Source organism: Chaetodon trifascialis, chromosome 5 (assembly GCF_039877785.1).
Source record: "Chaetodon trifascialis isolate fChaTrf1 chromosome 5, fChaTrf1.hap1, whole genome shotgun sequence".
Taxonomy (NCBI): Eukaryota; Metazoa; Chordata; class Actinopteri; order Chaetodontiformes; family Chaetodontidae; genus Chaetodon; species Chaetodon trifascialis.
In genome coordinates this window covers 28,770,133-28,794,078 of record NC_092060.1, presented here as the reverse complement: position 1 = coordinate 28,794,078, position 23,946 = coordinate 28,770,133, and the positions used below count along the sequence as shown (strand labels likewise).

The 23,946-nt window shown below is 44.5% G+C and overlaps 1 protein-coding gene across 1 annotated transcript; it reads right to left on the bottom strand.

Annotated features, from left to right (window-relative positions):
* Positions 1-4,264: 4,264 nt before the first annotated feature.
* On the bottom strand, positions 4,265-22,834 carry mtnr1al (melatonin receptor type 1A like). Its single transcript, XM_070962540.1, has 2 exons — positions 22,277-22,834; positions 4,265-5,897 (listed from the first exon to the last, which is right to left on the bottom strand). Exons 1-2 carry the CDS (start codon positions 22,569-22,571, stop codon positions 5,128-5,130), a joined length of 1,065 nt encoding a protein of 354 aa, XP_070818641.1. The 5' UTR covers positions 22,572-22,834; the 3' UTR covers positions 4,265-5,127.
* Between the last annotated feature and the right edge of the window lie 1,112 nt (positions 22,835-23,946).

Genomic DNA, 23,946 nt, shown 5'->3' with positions numbered 1-23,946 from the left:
TTCTACAAAAGGAATGAAGTGAACTCTATCCCACTTAATAGCAATTAAGTCTAGAATAAAATGATCTACATTCGTATTCTTGTATCGTCTCAGTTTAATATATTTAGGAGGGCAGCTTGAATTTTAAAGGTCCAGAATCTAACAGAGTTTTCTTATCTTAGTGCCCCTCGTCTCTTCACCCCTGTCCTTTCTTCTCCTCTTTATCTCCTTTTGCCTCCTCTCCTTTCCTCCTCTGGCCTCACAACTCCTCCCATCTGTTTGCTTTTTCTCTCCTCTCTCACGCCTCCATCCTCCTCTCTTCCTCGCCTACCGTTTGGAGAGATGGTGCTGACCAGCGGCATTGCTCAAGGCGACAACTCCTCTAAGAGACAGGGATGGACTGTGTGTTTGTGTTGGTTTAACAGAGAGAAACCAGACAGATGTCACTCTGGTGAGAGGTTTCTCTCAGCTAAAGTGACAGAGAGAAGCAGAGAGCGGTGAGGTGATTTATGTGTTTGAAATGGAGTGAGACAGAGCAGGGAGATGAGTTTTATACATGAAAAGAGAGAGTTTAGAGCCTGAGAGATGAAGATGAGAAGACGAAGAGAATCCACATGAAGACAGTTTAGGAAGGAGTAGGAGGAGACGTTTTGGAAATATCTTGCTCATAATTACCTCCTTTGATAAATCTCTCATAAAAACTATCCAGAAAAATGACTTTACTTTAAAAGACATAGTTTTAGGAAATGTTTGCTTATTTTCCAGGAGTTAGATGATAAATTAGCTTGGTTAGCTTAGCATAAAGGCCAGAAGCAGGGGTAAGGAGCAGGCTGACTCTGTGCAAACTTCAAAAATAAACGTAATTTGTCTGTCTGCTGCTTTGTTTAAGCCGCACACAAGCAGAAATGTAAAAACCTTTGGTTTTAGGAGACGCTGTGTGCTGTTACACTTTGAAAGCTTGGCTAGCTGCCTCCAGCCTGCAGCTCTGCACTTAATGCACAGATTTGTAAAAAATCTTTTCAATATCATCAGTGTTTAAGTTAAAAATGTTGCTATTTAACATCCTGTTGCACTAGCAAGTCCTCAGGCCTCAGACCTCTCACGCTTAAATGACTGAACAGGTCGATTGCATATTACTCCAAAAAGAACATACATGACTGTTGGAGGGTGCCACCGACAGTCGTACGACCGTCCATCGTCAGTGTTTCTACCACAACTAAGAGAAAATGTCTCTGTGCGTCTGTGAAACTGTGTGTTTCTGTCCAGTTACATCAGATATTTGTAAGGTAAAGGTCTTTTCCTTCACAGTAAATTAAGATGCAGATTGGAAAGAAAGCGACAGAGAGGCTCACAGTGAACGTTCTTTTATTAAGACGTGTTTTCCAGGGCTCGGTTGGTTTCTTTTGTCCCATCAACATTACAGACATTCAGAGGAAACATTCTCCACGGCGATGTGCAAAACAGCGTATGAAAGGAAAACAGGTACATTCTCATTTCCTGTTGTCTCCCGATGCGACTGGCCGGCCTTCAGCCACAGACACAGACACTTTGTTTTTTAGATTTTCTTTTTTTTAAAACTGTTCCAAACACACAAACAACAACAAGCTCAGTTCATTGCATTGATTTTTAGCACTTAAAAGAGGAAGAAGAAGAAAAAGGAAACTTTTGAATTACACCACTACAGGTAAAAGGCCGGTACAATATTTTCAAACCCCCCGGTGGGCCAATTATATTTGCTGCTGTCCTCACCAGGCTGTTCGCACCAGCTGACACCTGCGGCTGATTTACTCCAACTCATATGGATGTAGATTCACATCCAGCTGCAGTGGGGAGGTGACGTTTTACTCCTTTAACTCATCCTTTAATTTACTATCTAACGTTTTAACTTTCAAAGGCAAAAAATATGTCTAAAATCTGCTGCACATTGAATTAGAACCATTTGTGCAGTTGAGTTCAACTTTATTTAGTCAGATTTTAACAAGAATACCTAGATTTTTGCTTAAAGGTTCATAAAAAATAAAATAGCAGTTTCTAAAAGAAGTCGCGCTGTCAGGTATGAGACATATTGTGTGATAATTTCCAAAATATTACGTATATTTTGACAGAAACAAAAAAAAAGATCAGATACAAAAAATGTTAAGAGCAAAATATATATTAAATGTGTTAAACTATTAAAAATTTCTGAAAAAATGCAACAAATGTCTACTTAAATAGAAAGTTTGACATTTTGAGAAATGAATCTATTTGTTTTCTTTTTTAGAGTTCAATAAAACGATGTCTGTGCTATCATGAGTCATGATCATGAGAAACATGAGTCTGTTAGCTTAGCTCAGGTTAGCTTAGCATAACGACTGGAAGCAGGGGGATTCAGTTAGCCTGGCTAACTGAATAAAAATTGTCCGACGGCACCTAATGCTCTGCATCTTTAGACAGAGTCAGGCTAGCCGTTCTCCTCAGCTTCCAGTCTGTACGCTCAGCTAAGCTATTCACCTCCCGGCTCCAGTCTCACGCTTCACATCAGACGTCAGAGCGGTGTTGATCTACTCATCTAACTCTCGCCATGGAAGCAAATAAACTTATTTCCCAGAATGTCATGAGTCATTTGGCCCATCAGTCAAAGGAATAGTCTGACACTTTGAGAAATATGCAAATATGATGCTACAACCCGCAACCCATTAGCTTAGCTTAGCATAAAGACTTTAACGGTAACAACCCACCTAGGTAGCAAAATCCACCAAGCAGCACCTTTAAAGCTCTCCCCTAAATTCAGCGTATGTCTCATACTCTGATTGGACGTCTCGATGCTGCTCGAGCTAAAAACCATCCAGCTGATGCCCACCGGGTACCGAACCACGAGAGAGAATTTCACTTTAAATCCCCCCATAGACCCTCCCTGGGTTTGGAACCAGCAACATTTTGGCACAAAATGAAACAAAGACTTACACACTCACAGGACCTCCCACAGCCGGGCCTGTAAAGAACTGGTCCAAGAACAGCCTGATCCACACACACACACACACACACGCGCACACACACACACACACACACACACACACACACACACACACACACAGCGAGCTCATTAAAATGGGACTGAAGCACAGGCAGATGATCACAGCAGCAACACCCTGCTTATTCATACATACATATGCAACATTCATCCTCCACTTTCCAGGAGTGTGAAACACAGTGATGTGGTCAGAAAACTGTTCAGAGCGACCAAATCTTCAGGACTCATTTCCACATCCTTTTTTTTCTTTTGTCATTCTCATGTTTGATCTTCAGAAGTGAAGTGTAAATACACTCACTGCTGAGAGGGTGTGTGATGTGACAATGAAGTGTGTGTGTGTGCTGAGCAGTTTTTATGTGTGGGGACGAGTTCGAAGTGAAAGTGCACACAGTATTGCTTCTGAATGGCAGAGACACCGTGCTTTGTCTTTTTTTTTCACTGTGGTTTTCTTCTCTGAAGCGTCTCTCGCACAGACTCGTCCACATGTGAGAAAACACCCTCAACATGTCGTCTGAGCGGATTAGAGGATGTGGGACAGGTGGAGCGTCCATCCCACCTGTTCTTGTCCCAGGTAGAAGAACGCGATGATGTGAGGAGGTGAGACAGTTCCAGAGGATAAACCAATCAACAGCGTTCACCAGAGAGGAAAACCTGCAGAAACAACTTTTTTCACAAGCTCCAAACGTCAAGTCCAAGTCCTAAATTCATTCAGTCATAAAGTCACTCTGGCCGCCATCACCACAGCTAAAATGATTTAAACTTCTTTAACAGCAGAGTTACACAAATAATTAGAAATAATCACAATAATAACAAACTTTTTCAATACGTTTCATGTTCAAAACTGTTAATGTAACGTTTCCATTCACGACATTTTCAGCTCGTGGCTGCGTTACTGATACAGCAACAAATGAGGGGAGTAATTACTATCCAGGAAGTCCAGACTGATGCAGTTTTTACAACCATAAGACAGGATATCAAACCTGCATGTATCTGACTTGCCGATGCACAGCTGATGTTGAATTTCATTGAGCCACGTTCAACTCTTTCGTGGTCAGAGTCTGAAGATTTCAGATATTTTCATGCCAATAATCTGCTTCAGAGTTTCCACAACAGGAAAAACTTCTGAGATCACTCCTGTGTGAGTTTCAATGAGAAATGTTGTCATCAGAGTTGGAAATGCTGTCAAGTCATTTAAAGTCCAAACTGCTGTGGTTCAAGTCAAGTCACGAGTCAGCAGGTTGCAGGTTTTGCTGGGAGCAAAAAATCCCATCTGTGACTCTGCAGCTGTTAACATCTGTCTTTTGTCCTCAAGTCTTTTTCTTTCTTTGTTTGGCTTGTTACTCCAAAAAATCATCAATGTCAAATTTAAAACATTGAAATAATTACTGTAAACGAACAGGACTTTAGCCGAGAAGTCTGACAGGTGTGAAGCACCTCTGATCATTTAATTCAAACGTGTATCACTCCCCTCAATATTCCCAAAAAGCACCAGTTCAAACATCTCCTTCATTTGATGAAACACTCTTCGTTTTGAGCGGCGTTGGTCAGATTTTCTTTCTGTGAACAATCAACGTTGACGTCCATTGTCCTCTCAAAGACAATCACAGTATTTCTGCCTTGAAATCGGTTCACAGTAGATTCTGTGCATCCAAATGAATCAGAGGGAAGAAGACAATCACAACGTTTAAATAATCCAACATCGAATTAAGGACTGAAGTTGGTAAAAACGTGAGTAACAATTTATTTTCATTATCAAAGAAAGTTGTGATAAAACACATTACTAAGTTTAAAGAGTGACTCCCCGGCGCTGGTCTGCCTCCCTCTCTCTCTATTTTTTAAGTCTCTTGATTTCCCTGAAGGCATCACTGATAACTCTCAGTGTGGCATCATTTATTTCACTCCTTCTCCACCCTCCACCTCTCCTCCTCCACACCTCCAGCTATTAAAGTTCTCCTATTTTTCTCACTTTCATCTTTCTACAGTACTTTTATTTGTTTTCTTTCCCTTTCATTAGCACTGTTTTCCTCTCCTTGTCAAGGTCACGTTCTTCTTTTTCATCGCTTTTTAATAGCTTTTTCATGTCACGAACGTTAAAAACACCCCCGCTCTTTACCTCCGCCCTCCCCTCGTGACTCGTCTCAGCAGTGAAACTTGAAGATGATCAGGACGATCCTCTTGTACTCCTTCCTGAAGTTGTGGTTCAGGACACCGTAGACGACGGCATTGAGGCAGCTGTTGAAGTACGCCATGAAGTAGCTGGCCGTGAACAGCCACTCTGGTATCGCCCGGCTCAGCCTGGAATCCAGCGCCACCGCCAGGCCGATCAGGTTGAGCGGCGCCCAGCAGACGGCGAAGAGCACAAACACCACGAACATGGTGAGGAAGTTGCGGAGGTCGTGTGGCTTGATCTTTGGCCGCGAGTCCGGCTTGACCCTCCGCCTCACCTGGATGACGAGGATCCAGATACGCAGGTAACAGTAGGTGACGATGCCGATCGGCAGGATGAAGTGCACCACCACCACTGTGATGGTGTACAGCGAGCTCACAGACTGGGCGAAGGTGCAGGAGTACACCCGCGGGTCGTACTGCAGCGACTCCACAAACCAGTTGGGCACGATGGCGAGGATGGTGAGCGCCCAGACGAGCACGACGTAGCACATGGTGTTGCTGTTGGAGAACAGTTTGTCGTACTTGAGGCTGTGGCAGATGTAGCAGTAGCGGTTGATGGCGATGCCCGTGATGTTGAAGATGGAGCCGATGACGCTGAGGCCCATGAGGAAGCCGCTGATCTGACAGTGGATGTAGCCGGCGATCCAGCCATCGTGGAAAATGGCCGTCAGGACCAGCGGGTAGGGATAGATGGCGACTACCAAGTCGGCCAGGGCGAGGCTCACCACGAAGGCGTTTCCTGCGGACATGAGGGCAGACAGACGGGTCATGAGCAGGTAGAACATGAACACATGGGCTGTGAAAGGTGAAGAAGCCTTGGAAACACTCAGGATCATGTGTCTGATTGGCGACTGTACACTTCGATGCTGCTTTCAGCCTCGACCATGAGCACCTGCAGTCCCGTTATTCAAGGATCACACTGGTCTATAGATACAAACTGCAGCTTATTTCACAAAACTGACAAAAATAAGGATTTAGGAACATTTTCGATGATTGCATTCATTTATGAGATGAAATTGCCAATAGTTTAAGGGGAAGATGGGGCATGTTTAGAGCTGAACTGAGTGGGATCCTTTCTGGCATTTCGAGTAAGAGAAAGAGAGAGACAGACAGAAGATCTGGAGCCAACAAATGTAAAAACAACATGACAAGAAAGAAGCCAGTGCTGTCAGAAAAACAGCAAACAAAAGCAAAACAGGGAACATCGAGGTTTGGAAGAACAGAGCAGGACGTCACTGAAGGAAAAGCAGCAGATAAAAATAGTCTGAAACAAACAGGCGAACCCATAAAGTCCCAGTCGCATCACATTCCCCTTCAACTTAACTTTAATGGCATCTGGATCATTAAGCTCTCCAAATCTCGTCACCGCCGCTTAAATGTCTCCAGCATCATTACGGGATAATGAACACAACTGTCCTGCACACACTCGGTCCAACAAACTCCACTCGAACCACTTCAGGCAGCTCTCACACACTCGAACGCCTCATCCAAAAAAAAGGCTCGTCATGATGAGCCTTTGTTGAGGGTGAGGAGGGGAGTAAACACCGGTCTGCATGCCAGTCACAGCGGAGGTGGCTTCCCTTCTATTCCAGCTTTTCGCCTCTTTGCTCAACCGAATGCTGTTTTCTATGACAATAAAAAAAATCCCACCCTGCTGATGTGCTGTAAAGGTCTCCCACACGGGGAAATGGAGTTGGAGGGCCTGATTTAGGAGTTTAACATTTACCTGCCGCCCCGGGTGAACCGTGCTGCATTTCAATTACATTTCCTCAGCATTTCAGCCATTGTACCACAGTCCCTTTATGAAACCGTCCTGTCTGTCCTGCTCCAGTATGGCAGGCAGGTTTTTATCTCTCATATATTTACCTCTATCGCTAATGAAATCAGTTCAGTCTCCCATTCAGGTGTTTCCTTTTGAGTAAAGTTTTTTTTTTTTCTGAAGGTTTTCCCTCAAGCTGAGCTGCTGTTGCTGATTTTAATTCTTTCTATTGGAACCTCCTCTTTCTGTCCCTTTTCGTGTAAAACTTTTCTATGGATAAAAACGTCCAAAGTCAGGGAAAGTTGAATGTAAGAACTTTTATGGTCCTCTGACCTTTCTTCTAGCGCCACCATCAGGTGAAAATTTGGGATGGGGTGGAAGATATTCATAATGAAACTTGAGAAAATGAACAGAGACAACATGAATGGTGTTGGAAGTCATGTTGGAAGTGTATGGATTAGTCAAACAGCAGTTTCTTCCAGTTTGTGGGGTCATTTCCTTTAAAAACGAGGTAAAAAGAAGTTCATTCAAATAGCTGTGAACTTGTCTTTGAGCGTCGTCCATGTCTTTGTCTTTGACTCTTCCACACTGTGTTTTTTTAAAGCCTGTTGTTTGCTAGCCAAAACCAACATGGCGGCGGACAAAATGCAGAGACTTCCAGACGGTAGTCCACAAACAAAGGGCTGATGTCTGTGTTCAGCCCTTTAGTGAATAAAGGAGTTTATACTCATTTCCTCGTTGTCTTGAGGCGGAAACAGAAATCCCTCAAAACCTGGGCAGATAAAACTACCTGCAGAAGGTCACTAGATACACTTATGCTGTAGATTTATAGACACAGAGGTAAATCAGACTGTTTTATTGTCCCTGTTTATTGATCTCTTGCACCAACAGCAAATCCTCTCACGTTATCATTCCCCCGTCGCTGTAACACCCTGCTGGCAAGAAGCCAGACTAGGACGTTTGTACAACTTGACATAAATGCAAATGATGCATTTAAATCAAATTGTACACTTCAGGTCCTCAGCGGACGCCCCACTCAGCTCTCACTTACAAACTGAGCTTGTGATCTGGAACTTGGAGGGAAGCTGGGCTGAAAGCCTCCAGAGGCTGAGAGCTGTGCCTCATCACTCTGCAGCTGCTGCAGCTGATGTGTTTCAGTGGAGGCTTTTGTCAAGTCGCATACATCTTCACACCCAGAAGAGCGTGATCGTTAACTCTGGCAGAGCTAATACTTTGTTCTACCTGCTAACCTGCGCGGCAGCAGTCAGTATTTATCACACTCCGACTCCGTCTTCATTATTCAGAAGCTTCATCGTTATTATTCTGGACAACAGCGCTTTGTCTCCAGCACGTCGCAGAAGGCTGCTGTGGGTCGGAGACAGGGGACTTGTTAACCTGCTGGCCAATATGTATTAGTCTGTGGTTCTGTCTTTATTGCTCCGCTTGCAACTATTCTCTATATTATTCCTCCTTTGTGTGTACTGAAGCCATATGTTAATGAGTCAGGAAAGCAAACGCTGCCAGGGCAAAGGTTCGAGCCTCGGCGTAGGTCAGTGATTGAGGAAGATATTAACACGTCCAGAGTCAGCCTCATTAGAGCCATTCACGCTGTAAACATGTAGATTCTTGGTACACAAAGGTGCTTCAGCTGATGGCATGCCCTTGGCGCACATTTAATGTATATTTCCATATCAGTATGCAGTCTATCTGAAGTGAGCAGTGGTGGAAAATGCAATAAAATTCTTTACTGTAAGGCAATTCATTATAAAACAATATAAAAAATACTCAATTTAAAGGACAATAATAATGAAAAGCACAGTGTTCACAGAAAAAGCTTTCAGTTGTGAAGTCTTTAACTTCTGCAGGGTTTAAAGCGGCTGCACGTCGTCATTGTAAACACTCTTGCACATGAGGTGACGCAGTGCACGTTTCCTGACACCTGACCTGCGGGGGCAGTAATGAGCCAGCAAAGTCAAAGAAGAGGAAGCAAATGTGGACGTTAACAATGCTGGAATACTTACAAAATCGGCTTAGCAAATGTTTCCTGAGGAAGGAAATGCACTCGGCACGTTTGTTAGCGCTCGACGATGCACGCGGTGAGGTTTGGTGACAGACGCTGAATGTAAACATGACTTAGGTTGTTTACAAGAAAGCTTGACGGCGGACCTTTAATCCTAGATGCTCTCATCATGTATCGCAGCAGATGCTTTCAGGCATGCAACATCACTTCACCGTCCCCACAAAACCCAATCAGACAACAAGAGGCGCCGGAGCTCGCACTGATCAATTAAAGGCAGCCAGTTATGCTAATTAGCCTGCTCATTAAGACAAATGATGAGCAAAGATTTCTATCAGTGTGGTCTGAACTCTGCCTCTTGAACGCACTGAGAAGTTACAGTCGTTTCAAAGACATTGGTTTTTTCCACATTGAAATGCAAATTTATGCAGCTTCCGAAGTCTAATCAGATCAGCTCCTGTGTGGAGTTTGAGGCGCTGCGGACTTTGTAAAGTTCCTACGGTCTGTTGTTCTTGAGTTACTGTAACAGCATGTCCCAAACAGACAGACAGACAGACGGCAGCGTGATGGAGCTTCTCGTCACCGCAGCGTCTCTTCTGAACTGAGATTCTGTCTTCAGTTTGTTTCTCTCAGCGGTGTGAGTGTGTTCAGCGCCGCCACCGCCGCCGCTGGCGTGTGATCCTGACAGCAGCTCTGACTGCTGCTGCTTGTTCAAGTACGCCAGCAAACGCCGCTGTCACCCACAGACACAAAGATATCGAGCTGCAGTTCGGAGGAAAAAATAGACACTTTGCCCGGCTCAACCTTCAGCTGACGTTTCTGGATCATACTGAAATATTGTAAAGACACAGAGTTGGAGGTTATAAAACTGATGTTGGGAATAATCAGAGGGTCATATTCAGGGCTGGAGCAGGATTTAAGAAATGCTGAGGTCACAAGTTCAAATCCCCCTCCAACAACCTTCTGACTTCCTACAAACTCTTTTCTGTGTTTTTAATAAAATGTTGTTTGAAGCGGGCTGCACGGTGGCACAGCAGGTAGTGCGCGTGCCTCACAGCAAGAAGGTTGCCGGTTCGATCCCCGGGTCAGGCGGGGCCTTTCTGTGTGAATTTTGCATGTTCTTCCCGTGCATGCGTGGGTTCTCTCCGGGTACTCCGGCTTCCTCCCACAGACCAAAAACATGCTCATTAGGTTAATTGATGACTCTAAATTGTCCGTGAGTGTGAATGTTTGTTTGTCCTTACATGTGGCCCTGCAGTCGGCTGGCGACCGGTTCAGGGTGTACCCCGCCTCTCGCCCATTGTAGCTGGGATAGGCTCCAGCCCCCCGCAACCCCGAAAGGGATAGGCGGTATAGATAATGGATGGATGTTGTTTGAAGCCTCAAAACATTTAAACCTGCAATAGCTGATTTTTTTGGAAGGCACTTGAAGGCAACAGAAACAAGCTGTGAACATATGAAACATGTTCTCATCCCAGGTCATCAAACACCAGCAGAGAGCCTAAAAATGACGCTGAACAATGTGAGAATGAACCAGCCACTGAAACCTTTGCCTTCGATAAATGGACCTCTTTGCTAATCAGTGATTGTTAGACGGGAGGACACTGACAAAACTAATGAGAAGCTTCAGATAACCCAGGAGGCTCGTGCCTCTTCGCATTTTATTTGCGTTTCAAGAGATATTCACTCCCAAAAAATCTATATTTTGCATATTGAACTCTCAATCACAGTGAACTGAATTGACTTTTTTATTTTATGATCAGTTTTCTGGCAGAAGTCCACTTCTCCAAACACGCTTAGTCTGTCCCACATTTGCTCATTTATTTGCTTAAACATGTACAAATACAAAACTTCTGCTCCAAACTGAGCAGGTGCATGCATCAGTCTCTGTACACTAACGCTCAGCCGCACCCGTATCACTTCCTGCAAATATTCACTCCTCTGTGACTCCTTCAAGGATGTGTTTCCTGTTTTTTTGCAGCTCCAGCTGGCAGCCCTTCTGGTCAAAGTTCATCTTTGCTGCAAACGTTGACAGCTAGCCAACAGAATATGCTGTCATCTTGTGGTAAAAAAGTGTGTAAAGGTCTCCTTTTTATTTGCACAAAATGACACGGAAAGACCACAAATTGCAGCATTTCTGTCACAGAGTGCCACATTAATGTTATAACAAAATACTGTATGCATATCAGCCAAAGTCCATTATTTTAAATAATTAAGCTCAAATTGTGCTCAATGTTCAACCCTGACATGACAAAGTCTGCAATCATTGGCAGAGCTGATGAGCCAGTCATGGGTCACAGTGTGGATTGTAGGTCACTGATTGGCTCCTCTGCATGTCAGTCAAGCAGTTCCTTCCTCAATAAGCAAACAACCAGACTCAAGACAGCCAGTTTTCCTCACCAGGGCTGATACTCTAACTTGTAAATATAAGTGATTTCACCAGTTGAATCCGTCGTACCTGCCATGAATCCAAGCTGACAACAGCCTCCCTAATCCACAAAACTCCAAACTCTGTGCGGCTGCTCTTCAAGCTTACAGGAGGTGAGTGTTTGACAGTCAAAGCAGATTCGGGAAGGCATAGAGCTCCATTTTAACGTGTGTTAAGCTGCAGCGCTTTAAACTGGACATTCTGTACTTCGCTCTCAGGACAGAAACGAACGCAGCAGAGAAATCTGTGAAGCAAATTTATTTCCAGAGTCAAGATCTGAGGGTGTGAGGTTAAAGATGAGACGGCTTGTTGTGTCCCGACTGCCTCCAGCAGCAGCCACGTCCTCACCAGCGCTGAAAATACAAACAGACAGAATACATGAAATGATAAAGCATCCGAGCGGTTAAAGAAAATTAGATAGAATAAATCATGGTGCCTTGGCAGCTCACCGGAGCGGCTGAATCCTCGGGCAGGTGTGCTGCTGCAGGATGAGGTCGGGCAGGTGGTCGGGATCGGGTCGAGCTCGTCAGACATGGTGTCAGGGGGAAAGGGAGGCCGTGACTTCATGTCATACGCCGCAGCGGAGCGCATGCCTTCACAATGCAGCAGACGTTGGCTGGGTTGTTAAGCTTCCTGCCACCTGTTGCTGTTGTCTTAACATCTCTCTTTTGCTCTCGGAGGATCGAGGGTTTAACTAACATGTCTCATGAGTCACCCCCGGCCAAAAGGTGCACCGCCTCCCCGATACAATGGATGTGAATGTAACCTCATTCATAATATCAGACATTTGTGAATAATGTCTCCGTCCAAAATACAATGTCAACAGTTTTAATATAGCATTTTAATATAAAGTATGTGCCAGAAAGCTCATGATTTTGACAGGAACACGAGTGAAATGGAAAGAGGACACAGGAAATCTGTCCTGAGTGACGCTGCTGATACAATAAAAGACAGATATGGATCCGATCTGTTAAATAAACCTTCAATGACTCACTCATCTTCTCCTCAGTTAGTACCTGCTCAAGCTACGTGAGCACCAAACCTCCCCTGTGGTGGTTGTAGTCAGTGTTAAACGTCCTCACGCAGGTAGAGTCCCCTTGAAGGAGTCATGTCACACTAAGCCGGTCATTTATCTCCTCACTTGCCCTTGTGAGAAGTCACATGTTGGAAAGACGAGAAGAGCGCTGAAGATTCACGTTGCTGAACACAGATGAACTATCAGATGCCAAAAACATGAATTATACAGCAACAGCAGCACATTTTGTTGAAGTGAATCATCCTGTTTCATCTCTGGGATGAAACTGAGAAGGTATCACTTCCCCTTAAGTCGAGGTAATTGAATGTTTTCCTGTCCAGGAGGATCACAGATGGATCCATCCTCCCAGCAGCTGCACTGAATGTGACTCAGAGTCTTTTCTGCAGTGTCCCTCCAATTATTGGATATTTAGATAAAGCAGTTTAGTCTCATGTCGTTCCTCTCCTAATGGTGGAACATGATTATCACCATCAGAGGTGTTAGAGAGATATAAGCCTATACAACATACCAGCGCCTGCGTCCCACTATGACGGCTGATGTTACAGAAGACCTGAGGGCCGAAACAGGTCTGAATTAAAGAGGAATGCAAATGGAGCTGGAGTGTGAGACCCTTTCTTCCTACTCTAATATAGTGTATGTCACAATAAAATAAGACCAGAGAGGCATAAAAGAACAAGAAAGAAGAACAATTACATTCCTTAAATTGCGCCTGTGGCAATGGCAGCGTTTCCAGATTAGGTCTGTCCTGTTGATGAGACCCGTCCCAGAGGGTGTGATGTGAAAAAGCTTTCTGCCAGCTTCAGAGTAGACTCTGGAGAGAGGAATATCTCTGACCTGTTACCAGCTCTATTTCAAAGCAGCTCCTTCCCAGAAAGCCATCAGTTCCCCAGGACCTGCGCACACACCTGTGCTGTGTGCAGGTGACTGATGGGAATCAAACAGCCACTCTTAATGGATGGCTCTTTGCTTCTGTAATGACATCACCCTCAAACAGCACCAAAGCAACCGTTACGCAGCCATTTATGATCCCGGTCAAATCAATACAGATGCAAAACACTATTAAAACATCTCAACATTTACTAAACACGTAAATCAGTCCCTTAAAACAAGTGAGGAAACCATTTAAGGACCTGCAGCTAACGCACCAGGCCTCCCCTGATCTCCTCCAACTAATATATTTCTTATCGGCTCCACATGGATCCACCTGAGCTTTGTTTCAGCTGTCACTGCTTTACAGTTTGTCAAAAATGTTCCTGCATACTGCCAGCAATAAACCTGGTGATGTGCAACGAAGGCGGAAACAACAGGCCGACACACCTGCACAGGTTGTTCTGCATCTACGTAAAAAAATTAAATTATCATGATATTTTCATAAAATCAAATAATTTTTATTCATATTTGTGGTCATGTTTCGTCTGGAGAGACGACTCAATGTGTTCAGTAATTCCTTCTGTTATAGTAGTTTTTGTTGGCGGTGGGGGGGTCCGCCACTCAGGTGCTGGATTCAGATCGCCAGTTTGAGCAGGTTCACAGGAGTGATGCAGCGTGCAGCCCGGTAAGTGATGACAGCCTCCCTCTTTACTGCTCACTCTCCTACAGCCATCTCACAGCTGTAACGTAACATTTCCTGCTGCTTCACATTCAAAGCATTCAGCAGGATGAGGTGGCACAGGAAGTGCACTGTAAGTGTCACATTGCCACAATCACTCATCAAAAAAAACGTCTGCAGAACAAGACACACTGTCAGCGTTAGTTTGGATTCGTTCTAAATATTTAAGTTGAGAGTTAAGGACCGGGAAGGTGCTGTTACTGACCTGTGCTGTGTCTTATTGATCGACTTCTTAAGTGAAACAGCAGCACTTTGTTTGAACATGTTCACGAATGAAGCCCGACAGAGTTTTGTTCCTCATAGACTGAGGATGAGCCAGTCACTGAAGTCATGTTGTGCAGCGATTAGCTGAAGCAACAACAATGCTGTCAGCCCTCCGCGACGCGTTCGTCCATCCTTGCTTTAACGCACATGGCGTTTTTTAAAGGTGTGCTATCTGAAAACCCAGAGGAGAGCTTCCATAAATATTCCTGTCGCCTGCTGGCCAGCTGTGACCTTGCTCAGGCAGTGCAGTCACCCATTACTGAAGCTGTAAAGGTTTAATGATGTGTAGTCATTACATTGCACTCCTCATATTCCCTTAAAATCTATAGTTAACAAGACGGATTCATGCAGTGGGATGACAAGAGGAAATGAACTCTGCCAGACCTTCCATGTATGAAATGAAGCTCATAATAAGAGAAATGGAGAAATAGAATTAAAATGCTGCTGTATTGATAAGCGATAAGTGCTCTGCTGCGGGTTAGCAGCTGAAGCCGGTTTTACAGACACAAAAGCCTTCAGCCCTGACGGCTGGCTCCAGTTTGAAAGAGCTGGCTGTTGTCTGGTGACTCTGCTCCACCAAACATCTGTCTTTTGAGCATCCACTGCCGCCTTTGCAGTCATGAAAGGTGGCTTCTCAAAGTTTTGACGGCAGGTGAAGTCAGCTTGAATTCACGGCCGTAACAATGAATTCTAACAGTCCAGACCAAAAACTGTCAGAGCTTTCTTAGAGACACCGTAATCCACCTCTCAGCTGATCTGTACTTTCTCTACAATCCAGTTAAATGCAGCACTTTTACTTCAGGGCACACCTCTTCACACCATGCCTCCTAACCTCTGCTGGAAACAGCATACTGAGAGGGGTTTTAGCAAAGCAATGACAGACTGAAAGCAGACACGTTGATTTCACCACAGCGGAGATTTGCAACCCTTTCTCCTCGAAATGATGTTTAAACTATAAACTAAACTAATTTGTGATAGTAATTCCATTTGAAAGGATCCCGGTGCTGCTTATTTTATGTGTTTTATCAGCACACTGTAATTGGGAAACTTTATTATTTAACATATCTGGAAAGTGACAGTGACTAAAGCACTTTTTATGGTTGTGTTAGGCGCCCACCATCCACCTGTATTCACACCTGCACACCTGTGATTTCCATCCATTTCAGTATGAAACACCAACACGTCCTCATAACTAAAGGGCTGAACAGGCTGATGACTCATAGCATGACATCCATCACCAACAACTCTCCATATGTGGACTTTCTTGCTCTTTATACTGCAACACCAGACTTCCTCCTTTGCTCCCATCATACTTATTACGGCCATTAGAGGTCGCTGCCTAAATATATGCATAAATATGGGTCATAATAACCTGCGTGCAAAGTCTCCAACCGTCAAACTTCAAACATAGCACTATATTAAAGTAATTTCCAGGAGAGAAGTTTCTACGTAGCTCTTGAGTTTGGCATCATCTGCTGTCCTCTGACAACTTTCAAAGGTCTAATTATTATTTCCATCATCATTAATGGGTCTATTAGTTGAATAATTCATTGTTTTGTCTCAGTCTGCTGGTTTTGAACATTATTGAGGTTACCATTGAAAACTGTTGTTGAGATCTCAATTAAAGCTGAGTTATGTCAAGTTCTTTATGTCTTAAAATGTTGAATTAAAGCTACATAGATTTGATAAGAGCTTTGAAAGGGCCAGTGTTTGATGGAAAGATTTTGGTTTCAGATTCAGCTATAAAACCTGAAACATTTGCTCATGTTTGTTCACAATCTGGTGTCAAAGTGGTGAAGATCAGTTTCAGAGTTCCTCGTTCACATCACTTTCATTAGTTGGCAGCTTCAGGCTCGTCGAGCTCCTCAGAGTGAACTGTGGTGAAGAAGAAGGTCAAAGAAGAATCGTGAGTAAATCCCCTCAGTGGGTGATATTTCAGAGCAGACCCCTGTTCCTGCTGGTTTCCAGCTGTCAGACCGGTTGGTTTGGGATTCAGTGTGACACCCAGAGAACAGCCATCTGCTCAGCTTCACTTCTCATGATGCAGAGAGTGACACCACCCTCCATCCCACGCTTAAAACAGACCAAACTCCATCTGTGTGGGACTGCTGACATTTATCATGTGACATGTAGGTATTTGATGTACCGCAGACTTGAAGATGATGTATTATCTTGTTCTTTTAGGGCAGATTAATTAGATCTGAGGTTATTTATGGTCCTACATGGAGAGAAAAGTCATTCGGCTTCAGGCTTAAAACAATTTTTCATGCCAAGCCGCCACCAAACAGAAGTTTATGACCATCAGTAACACTGTGGAGGCATGTTTCCGTAAGTGGCTCGCTGTGCGTGTTGTGCACATACATGAGGACGCACAGGAATGTCTACAGGGGCACGGTGGCACAAGTGGTAACACTGTCGCCTCACAGCTAGAAGGTCCCCAGTTCGAATCCCGCTGTGGGCGCTGGTGGCGTGTCCATGTCTTCGGTGCCTGCTGCTCGAGGAAAAAAGGGGCCTCTCTGTGTGGAGTTTGCATGTTCTCCCCGTGTTAACCCTTAAATACCCCCCACCATTGATTGGTTAATGTTAGGCTAAGAATATCAGGGTAAGCCAATCAGAGTCATCCGTTCCCCATAGTGGAATTGGTAAATTTGCCGCGACTCATCCTGTACGCTGAATACGCAGCTGCTTAGAGCCCCACAGATTCTTCTTCTTCTTCTTCTTCTTCTTCTTCTTCTTCTTTCAATGTATTGATCATTCACTGAATCAGTAGATGGATTTGTTGGTAACTATCCAATCACTCTTTGTGCTGCTTAAATACAATACGATGGACCCTCAAAAGAGGAGCATCCTTGCACCGCTGTCAAAAGAAAGAGAAGAAAACGAAGGCAGAGAGCAGGAGTTGGGATTCAGGTATTTGCCGAATTTACAAGAGAGGTCAAATAATTAAGAATTTGTCATAGGCAGCGTTTCACGAAGGTGATAAACATCCCCCAAACTCAACAACTCATAAAACAATTTGATTTTTCAAGGGAATCTGGGGAATTTTACTTCTTTCAGACCATACTGAGGCAACACGTTTCACACACACAAAGAAATAATTTAATGTATTACTCTGGTGTGTTCTCCTCTGGGTGGCAATGCAGTATATTTCAGGTCCAGTACTCTTCAGATTTCATGTGGTTATTACAGCCGACAACACATCAAACAGCGATAATTATGTGTGCTGCTTTCATTCTGTATTGCTTGTGAGCCTATGTGTGCTTTCTGTGTGTCTGCTGAGACCTCTGGTTGAAGGTCTGAGGGCATCATTTTTTAATGAGCGCTGACTGAGGGAAGGCACACGTACTACAAGTGTGTGTTTTATGTATTAATGCCATGCAAACATTATGTCCACTGTGTAGATTGTAGGCGTGCTCTTCCACGCTGTCCACGCTGTGGTTGAAGGCTACAATACCAAAGAGCTATCATGTCCTCATAAAACAAGCAATAATTTTATATTGTTAAGCTCCATATAGTTTATAGTTTTAGTTGACAGTTTCTGGCTCCAGGCAAAGTCAGAAGGGCCCCTATAGATGGATCCCCTGTTGTCTAGAGCCAGGCCTGCATCACAGATACTCACTGTACTGTCAGACTGTACATGGACAGAGTATTTGCTTTGTGTATCTGGACTCAGCTTTGATGCCAATACAGATGTTCCTGAAGATGAGACTGTGTTCTGTAATAAATGTCCCATAATTCGTCTTTAAAAAGTAGAAATCCAGTGATTTTGCCACATGAAAACTCCACTGAATTTGAGTTTCTGAGTTTTGCCGCCCTTCAGTCAGCCTGATCATCTCGTGCAGTTTGGCCTTTTACCACAGGAGTCTGGACGCCACTAAACTTTAACAATTAAGACCGGATAATCAGCAGCACTAATGAAGACCAGATGAGTTTAAAATGCAAGTTCATGAATGGATCTGAGTGACATTTAGAGTTCATCACCAGCCTGGTCTGCTGTGGATTAGGCTGTCCAGGTGGGACTGTCGTCTGGCTCTGAAAAGGTTGAGAACCGCTGATCTACCGGCCTTGAGATCAATGAAAACCGACTCATTCATGCTTCGGCAAATTGATTTCCAGCTGGTCACAGTTTTTGTCATTTCAGGAGCAACAAATTAGTTTATTTCCGTGAGTCTGGGCAATCAGCCAGGAACCGGCAATGGGAAAACATAATACTGCAATTCCACCAAGCAGTCAAACGGGAAAATACATGCCCTGTATTGACATGATAATTGCTTTTTTAGATGTAAACAATTACAGCTATTTCCATAAAACCGCTCTCTCAAAATGCACCGACACATTTCTATTTACAGGTGATATTTGCAGGCAGAGCAGGTGTATTGAGTCCGTGCAGGTTATGAATGAAGGTAATCTGCCGGTTTTGTGTTGATCTGCTGACATAATGAACTGTGACAGGACTTTGCTAATGATCAGCTAATGTGTCTCTAACAGGGCAGATGGAGAGAGGAGGTGATCGATGGAAGGAAGGAAAGAAAAAAGCAAAAAGAGGAGAATATTTTACTGGTGAGAGAAGAGAAAGGGCAGGAATTTAGAGAAGGGAATCGGAGAGATGGGAGCCCTGACAGGGCAGAGAGGAGGGCAGAGAGGAGTAATTAAGAGTGCTTGAAACGGGAGAAAGGCGAAGGTGCCGAGGAAAGGTGAGGAGAAGTCTAAAGGAATGAATCAAATGGAAAGGCAGGATCGGAGAGGGGAGAATTAGAAAGGCAGGAGATGAATTGAGACGAGAGTCGAGAAGATGGGGTGACCGAAGAAAAGGGAGAGGTGGGTAGAAAAGGAGATAAGAGAGGACAGGAGGGGAGATCGGATGAATGGGGAGGCGGCGAGGAGAATAAATGAGAGCGGTGAGCAATTCATCCAGTTCTCCACCTTCAATCGTTACGTTTTCACTCAGGGATTCCAGGGATCTACCAGATTGATGGAAAAGCTGGAAGCGAGTGACTTCCTTGACTGATGCGTATAGGACGGCTTTGATGAGCTGAGGGGGACGACGCGATATGGCTGTTTATGTATTGATTCATGACGATGCTAATTTGTCATTGTGACAAGTGTGGAGCTCGGGAGCACAGCTGTGACCGGATGATCGCAGGCTGCACATTTAGACACTCCAAACTGTCAGAAAGTTAGCTCGGATAGAGATGAAGTTAATTAACTTGCCGGCTCCACACTCTGTCTTCTTGTTTCTTTGCTTTTTGCCGCTGCTGCTGTCATGACCCAGGATCATTTTTAATCTAACACCCAACAATCAAGACATCCACGTCCTGTTGCAACAATTACACTGGTTTGATGAATGAACATTTGCGCACTCCTGGATGTCTAATGACTGAAAAGTGCACTTTTTAGGCAGTTTGACTACATATGAACAATGTTTCGACATCATTTCAGTGACTGTATTTCAATGTGAAAAGGTCCTGATACACAGACACAACAGATTTCAGACAAAGTTAGCCCAGGCTTAGCCGATATCTCCGGGAATGTTAGAATTAGCAGATGTGTGAAATTAAAGATGAGCCAGTCCTCTGGAGGCACATTCACATCCAAAAAGACAAAACGTTGCCGCTCATGGCCGTCTAGTTCTTGATCCTTTTGTTTTTGTGCAGCGTGCAAGTACTTTTTTGTCCTTATATTTGTGAAATTAAAGATGTACATGAGGTACTAACCTTTACTGAAATATAGAAAAGGTTCCTTGAAAGGCCGCAGAAACAAAGAGAGGCCGACTTGACATTCACAGAACTGCTGAGGAAGCATGCAACCGTTTTCCTCGCTAACAATAACTGATGTTTTCCTACACTCTCTCCACCCCGAAGGCTCCAGTACTCCACCAGAGCTGCCTGTCGGATGGATGAAAAGCTTCAGGAACCTCCTCCACCCACACCTTTCCAATGTCGAATTAGTGTGGACTGCATCCCAACACTTGCTGAAAGCTACAATCTGCCATTGACATCCACTTCATGGTGATTGGTCAACTGCACAGAGGTGAGAAGATATGAATGAGGGCAACACCACGAATGTCTTCCAGGAAATGTGCAGGAATAAACCTCTTTCTTTCTATGCTCTTCACCTGCTGTTCCCTCCAGAGGAGCTGTTCAGAACTACAAACATGTCTGACCGTGTGTGATTCATGTGATCAATAATGATCCTGATGTAGAACAGGAAAGAGTTTGGAGAGCAGCTCTGTACACTCGACAGCAGCATGTGAACGCACCACAGCGGCACATCTTTCAAACCAATGCATGTCTTCCACTGCGCAGCCACGTAACGATAACCAGCCACTGCAAAAACATGAAACCTGACCTGATGGTTATTAAACTGTCACTGTGGCAGAAAACATCAGAACTTTGCTGATTTGTTTTAGACTTTGAAGACAGAGCTTTTGACCATGAGGGTGTAAATGTGAACTGTTGGATGGGAAACACTTTATGCATCCAGATGTTGGTAGCTTCACTGCATTAAATCTATCAGCATTTGGTGGTCAGCGTTACTTTCCCAGCGTGAGACAACCTCCTGTTGATCTGAGCGCATCAGCTCAGAAACAGGACTGAGTGCTTTCGCTGAACTGCAGCCCATTCAGGCTCCTCCTTCATCATTCTCCCAGCTGATTTGAGATTTGACCTGGTAACCGTTTGACCTTTCACAAACACCAACAATATGGAAGGTGAAAGCTGTGAATTGATTTTCCTGTCTGGACTGTTAATGTTGGAGCTTCACAGGAACTTCAGCTTCCCCTCTCCAAGAACGCGAAGATCATAAAGAGCAAAACAACTCATCAATATTCGCATACTGTTGTTTGAGAGCAAGGCAGGCTCCTGTCGTCACTGAGTGCTTTTAATGTGATGTCTTCTACTTCAGATGGCTCTGCAGCAGCATGCTGCTGACTGAGAGATAACAATTAGGAGCTTGATGGATTTTTTTTCTCCATCCGTGTGTTAGCGGGGTCCTAAGTGGCCGGGTTATTTATGCACAGCGCTGCTCTTGAAGGCTTGTAGTTCGCAGCAGTCTGTGAGTCTGTCGCTGCTATCAGATTTACTCATTGATTACAGTGAGTCACCAAGTATGGCTTCACTACTATCAGCGTCCAAAAGTCCTTCACTGTGAACTAATATAGGAAATCTCCTGACCTGAATCTGCAGAGCTGCTGCAAAAGTCGGGATTGTTGCTGTTTACAGATGCTGACAGTGACAAATATTCTGTCAGTGCTGCATTTTTCTAAAACTATAACAACATGTCAGACGTCTGATCGTCTGCAGCAGCCAGACATTCTGTCAAAGTGTCCTCGAGAAAGACATCAGACGCTAATCTGTTGAAGTCGCTCAGCATGGCAGTGACAGAGAAAAGCCAAGGCGGGAAAAGTTAGAGAGAACTGAGTGAAACAACTTCTCCAACTAGATCTGCCTGTTAAGAGGAGAGAGCGCCATGAAGTGATAAAAACTGCAGTTTGCATTTTCACAATGTCAATAAGCAGGTAGTGTAGAGGCTCACTTTGACTGCCGTCAATGGACTCCACTGTCTCCTAGGATACAGTGGATAGCGGTATATAATGAACAGTAGTATCTATAATCCAGTGATAATGAGATTTCTCTTTGAAGATGCCCTAAATTTCTTCTAATATGAGGGCAGGGAATTAAAATAAAATGTATGCAATAAGTTAAAAAAACAACAACAAAAAAAAAAATTAAGTTTTTATGAGTATACAAAGAAAATTATATGAATACAAGAAAATACAGCTGCAAGCACAGAATAGCCTCAGTTCATAATGACACAACCTCCAGAAAATAGGACAAAGTTGGGTGATAAACTTGCTGTTGATAATCTTCATCATTCAGTGACCGCGTGGATATTAAGGAGTCATCACAGCGAACATATAGATGAAAACTACACAGTCAAGCAAAGTCTGATCATTTCAACAGCTTTTAACACATTTTGTTGAGTTTTTCTGAGTCAACATTTCTACCTGCTTTCCTGAGTTTCCTGTTCCTGAACACGGACACGATGACCAGCAGGTTCCCGATAACATCCACCACGATGGTCGTGATCAGGACGCCGGCCAGCACGGTCACCACCCAGGGGAAGGACTGGTGCTGCTGACCCGGAGCCCCCTCCTCCCCTGCCGGCGTGGAGTTGCGGGGCACCAGCGTCCCCTCCACCATGGTGGGCTCATGGTCCTCCAAGGACATCAGTTGCGGAAGGTGCCTCGGACCGACGAGTCGCATCGGGTCGTGGTCGCGGAGGGTCGGTCCATTCAGCATAACGCACGGCGGTCCAGAGACGCGAGTTTTTGGGCACTGATGGACACTCAGTCTTTATGATGACGTCATGCCAAAAAAGCTTTTTCTTTACTTTGAATGCTCGAGATCATTTATGGCTAATAGTTATTAACGAGAGATTATCGCTGGTTTAGAGCGTTTGACACCACAGCAGCTACGCAGACAACACTGAGCTACTTCACGAGCGCTGAGAGGAGATGGAGAGGGAGGGAGACGGAGCCTGGAGCCGGTCAGAGATCCGACCCATGACCAGGTCAACGGGTTTCTCAGTGGGACGCTTCCTCTGAAGCACCTCAGTTTGTCCGCATCACAAGAAACCTAATCTAATCTAATCTAATCTAATCTAATCTAATCTAATCTAATCTAATGAAGATAAACGGTTAAATAAATCATCTTTCCTGTTACAAATACTTGTGCACTACAGACTATATTCCACTAGAACATTACAGAAGTTTCAACTTTTTTATCATTTGCTGGTTTGTATATCGGCTGGTTTTCGGGGATGCTGCAGCCCCCTCAGCATCTCTCCTCCCCGCGTCCATGCGGCTGTCAGACTAGGCGCACCGGGGAGCTGTGCGCATCACTGCGCGCAATGGCACCGGAGCGACGCGTCCTTTTATGCGCCCAAATCTCCAAACCTGGCATCACAGGACATTTCTGTGAAACTAGGACAGTTTCATCTTTGAGTACTCCTGCTGTCTACCTGCGTAAATTCACTTGTCTCTGGTGCAAACGAGAATAATCTGAACATTTACGCTCAAGGAATCCTCAGCGATCAACATTCAGTGGGACGCAAAAGTCTTTAAAATGAAAGCAGGGGTCACGCGGTTTCCAGTCTATCATTCAGTTTCCATTTAAAAAAATGTGCAGATCTGAAGCTTGTCGGGTCAGCCGCCTCAGCTTGTGAATCGAGTCCCTTCGCGCAGCTGGAGTGATGTTTCCAGTCTGACTTCATTCACAAATCCGCTGCGCAGTCGTGGTTCCCGCTTCAGTCAGCTTCAGATGCCGCTCTGTCTCTCAGTCTGCCGGTTTCACGGACAGTCACACTCTCACATGCGGGAACAACTTCAGCTCTGAGCGTCTGAGTCCTTGTCGGGGAGGTTTAGGCGCCTTATAGCATCCGACAGTGATGCTCTCTCTCCGCCCCCCCCCCCCCCCCCCCCCCCCCCCCCCGCTGTGGTTTTGTGTATTGTGTGTGTTTCTGTGTCACACACTGGCCATATGATCCACCACTGATGCGCTCTCCTTATGTCCTTTCCTCTGTTCCTTCCTTTCTCTCCTTTACTTTCCTTTCTCTCTCTCATTCTGTCCTTTCTTCTTTATTTTCTCTCTGTTTCAATCCCACCTCTGTTCATCC